The sequence below is a fragment of the Scomber japonicus genome, chromosome 3 (assembly GCF_027409825.1).
Source record: "Scomber japonicus isolate fScoJap1 chromosome 3, fScoJap1.pri, whole genome shotgun sequence".
Classification (NCBI taxonomy): Eukaryota; Metazoa; Chordata; class Actinopteri; order Scombriformes; family Scombridae; genus Scomber; species Scomber japonicus.
The window spans coordinates 37,341,042-37,344,972 of NC_070580.1; the positions used below are offsets into that span (position 1 = coordinate 37,341,042).

At 40.3% G+C, this 3,931-nt stretch overlaps 1 protein-coding gene across 1 annotated transcript; it reads right to left on the reverse strand.

Annotated features, from left to right (window-relative positions):
* Positions 1-413: 413 nt before the first annotated feature.
* Positions 414-1,840, reverse strand: LOC128355410 (zinc-binding protein A33-like). Its single transcript, XM_053315648.1, has one exon. The coding sequence runs from the start codon at positions 1,818-1,820 to the stop codon at positions 414-416; it is 1,407 nt and encodes a 468-aa protein (XP_053171623.1). The 5' UTR covers positions 1,821-1,840.
* Positions 1,841-3,931: the final 2,091 nt, after the last annotated feature.

A 3,931-nucleotide genomic window follows, 5' to 3' on the forward strand; every position in this document is an offset into this window, starting at 1 on the left:
TCTATTTAAATTACAGAATTCAATTGATGGAAACTGAATAACACAATTTCACATGCAAAATGATTTTAATTTCATCATGTCAAATAGAAATAGATAGTTTGTTATTAAACAATGAATTACAATTAATGTTTGTAAACTTAATAATGTGAACTGAATTTAAAAGATTCAAGATTGTTCAGCATGTAGTTAATGATTCTTCACTCCTCACAAAGTTAACACCAGAAAACATCAACAGAACTTTAAAATCTAAAGGCTGAAGAGACCAAATATGAAGATTAGACAATAAGTCAAGTCATTTTAAGTTTGACAGAAACAGCAACAAGTGAAACACCATGAACATATTTTAGAATAATGAGAACATAACCTAACACTAACCCTTTAAAAATAGATGAGAGTAATTACAAGAACCATCATCATCGTTGTCTTGAACTGCTGTTTTTCACTCTCACAGAGACCTTCATTGGGGAAATCTTAAGTGGCAGTTTATCCCAAGTTTCAATACATGGAAACAGTGTGTCAGTGAAAGTGTGTGTGAAGGTGTGTATGTGTGTGTTGGTATCAAGATCAGAGAATGACAGATTTCCTCTGTTCCAGTCCAGATTCACTCTGATCCTCTGGAGCTTCTTCTTCACTGAGAGAACAGTGTGGCGAGCTGGTGGTGAGTATGCTGAAAAAGTACCTTCATCGAACCTTATTCTCCATAATCCAGACTGTATGTTTTCCTTTCTCCGGATAGATTCTGATAACACACCCACTGACCAGCTTATACTGTGTCCAACCTCGACATCCCAGCTGTGAGTCCCTGAGTTAAAGCCCTCAGAGCCCAGGACAAGAGGACCTATGAACCTCTCTGGATTATCAGGAAGCTGCTGTCTCTTTCCCTCATATGTCACACTGGTCAGATCTTCAGACAGAATGAATCTTGGATGAGCAGTGTTTGGATCCAGAATGACAGGAGTGTAAGAGACCATCTCCTTCATGTTGTTCCAGATGTTGAAGGCCAGGTTGCCCAGGTGTTTGGCCTGGTCTATCAGAGCTCCTGAGGGCAGCTGTGGATCATCCAGCAGGGGGCAGCACTGGACTCTTTCCACTGCAGCCTTGTAGTTGTTCAGGAATGAGACGTCTTCAGCTCTCAGCTCCTCCTCTGTGGCTCTGACTGTGTGTGAAAGAACTGCTATCTCTCTGCTGAGAGCCTCCATCTTCTCCTTCATCATCTGACTCTTCTGCTCCTCTTCCTCCCTCAGAGCAGCCATCCTGGCCTCCTCTTCCTTTTCTAGAAACTGGTGAAGCTTCTTAAACTGCTCCTTAATCTGCCTCTCTGTGTGTTGGGCCTGGACCTTAATGTGTTCTGCTGTTTCATCAAATATCACTTTAACTTCTTCACAAACCTTTAACTTCTTCTTTAAGGGCTGTAGAGTTTCCTCAAGTTTCTTCTTGTGTTGTTGTGCAGCTTCATCGATGGGTCTAATTGTGTGTTTGCTGTGTTTTTCTGAATCTCTGCAGACGAGACACACTGGCTGCTGATGGTCCAGACAGAAGAGTTTGAGTTTCTCAGAGTGCAGACCGCAGAGAGCCTCTGAAGCTCTCTGATCTCTGTCCTGTAAGAAGGACTCACACAGGTTCTTTAACACCAGGTTAAGAGGTGGTTCTCTCTGTGAAGATCTTCTCCTACAAACTGGACACTCATGTGTTGGTTTCTCTCTCCATGAACTCTTCAGACAGTCTTTACAGAAGCTGTGGCTACATGACAGAACAACAGGATCTCTAAAGACCTCATGACAGACCGGACAGCAGAGATCCTCCTCTAATCTGGAAGCCATTTAGTTTCTGAGTGAAGCTGAAAACACAGCAGACAGAAAGTACAGTCAGTCATGGCTCCCCTCCCTCCTCTACTAACTTCATTTACTTTCACTTTGACTCCAGTTTTTAGTCAAACTCACCTTCAGTATGTGGAGAGTCAGCAGGTTGAAGCAGCAGAGTTTTAGTTTTCCACTTTTCTCTCCTGTAGCTGCACTCACTCCGAGGAAGTTTGTTAGTTTGATTTGAAGGTGAATCTGATGTTCTTCAGTCGTCTTCAGTCTATGTGTGTCTTTAGCGACAAAGAATAAACTGTTTCCTCATTTCTCTGTGGTGAGTGGGAGGGCGGAGCTTGGTCAGACCTCTTCCAATAAATACTGTCGCTTCTAACAGGATGTGTTTCATGACAGTGTTCAAAAATACACCTACTACTACAACTTGACTAACCAGATTTGTCTGATTTAATGTGTACAGTACAGAACATGGTGACCTTTATAAAGCTTAAAAAAATACACAGAGGTGCAGTGGTTCTATTTGATGGAGTTTCAATTGTGAAGGAACTTAAGGTTCACATACAGCAGTGATGAAGGCAGAAATTGTATTTTCAATGGGCCATCTTTTCCCAGATAAACTGACTCATGAAGAGAAAAGGGAAGAAAAAAGAACAAACAGACAAAATGAATGACCAGTTTACTTTGCAACACTGCATCCCAAGACAATAACAGTAAAACACTGTCTATCCAACATTCTCAACCAATAGTGTTGGTTGGAGGCAAAGTGTGTGTCTATTTACATGCTGCTGTGTAACACACAAGTCCAGGAAATACTTTAGAGTATTCACTAAGTGCAATAATGACCAGTGTGTTAAGCTGGAACATGGAAAAGTGACATGAAGATGATATTGAGACAAAATGTGTTTAATTTGGTTTGATAGTATGTTTTGCAGAAAATATGTGTTTTATGAACACTGAAATATTCTTATTACAATACATATAGAATAAATGTTAACAGTACAGTGAATGACATGTGACATGTGAATAAATATAACTGAGGAGGTTTTAACAAGGACAAGCCACGTCTCCTGTGTCATCCTTTGTTTTCTTGTATTTCAGCCATACACACTACTGTCCACTGGTGCTGCAACCCGGTACCCGTAACAGCCAGCAACCCATGAAATCGAGGGGAGGTGAATGAAGCTGTCAAGCTGAAGATAAAGGCCTTTAGGATCTGGCTGGGTCAGGGGTCTCGGAGGCTGGTGGAAGGAACTCTCGACATTGTAAGGGCATCATGGCTGTCACGCCTCTTCAATGTTGCATGGAGGTCAGGGACAGTGTCCATGCACAGGCAAATGAAAAATGTTTACTTGCAACGTTCTGCATCACAAAGGCACTAACAATGAAACTCAGTCTACAGTGTCTTCAGCATGCTCAATCAACAGAGCATCATCAGATTATAAAGGCTGTATACAACATTACAGACATAGTGTGTCTTTTATAGCCTTTCCAGACTAAATATAGTACGATGTGTACTTCCAAGACTATCAGCTCTATAGCACAGAAATGGTAATTAATTATTTAATTTATGTATAAGCCTATTGACCTCTTTAGTTACATCTCTTTTGCTTCTGTAGTCTGAAATGCATGCTGCTGTATATATGGGGAAATAAAAAAATCTATTACACAATTAAAAAATACCAGGAAAATCCCTCAGTTGAAACCATTTATCATCCTAAAGTCTGATTAACACACCTAGACAGAGCAGGAAAATGTATGCAATTATTATAGTATTACTGGTACAGTATATTAGTTATAACAATAGCTGTAACAACAGCTGAGTTCGACTGACTATGTTGACATAAATTCTGCTTTATATTTGGACCAAATCACACCGTGAAACCCTCCTGCAGTTTGTGGTTCAGTGTCTCCATCTAGTGGCCAAACATTTTAACACCTGTTATCTCAAACTTGTGGCACAACCAGAGGTGGCAAAAGTCCTCATATTCTGTACTTTAGAAGTACAGATACTTGTGTAAAAAAAGACTGCTAAATGTAAAAGTACTGTGAGAGACACATTTATACACTGTCTTTACAATACTAGCTGAAATAATCAGTTGTTACTGGTTGGTTAAGGCAAT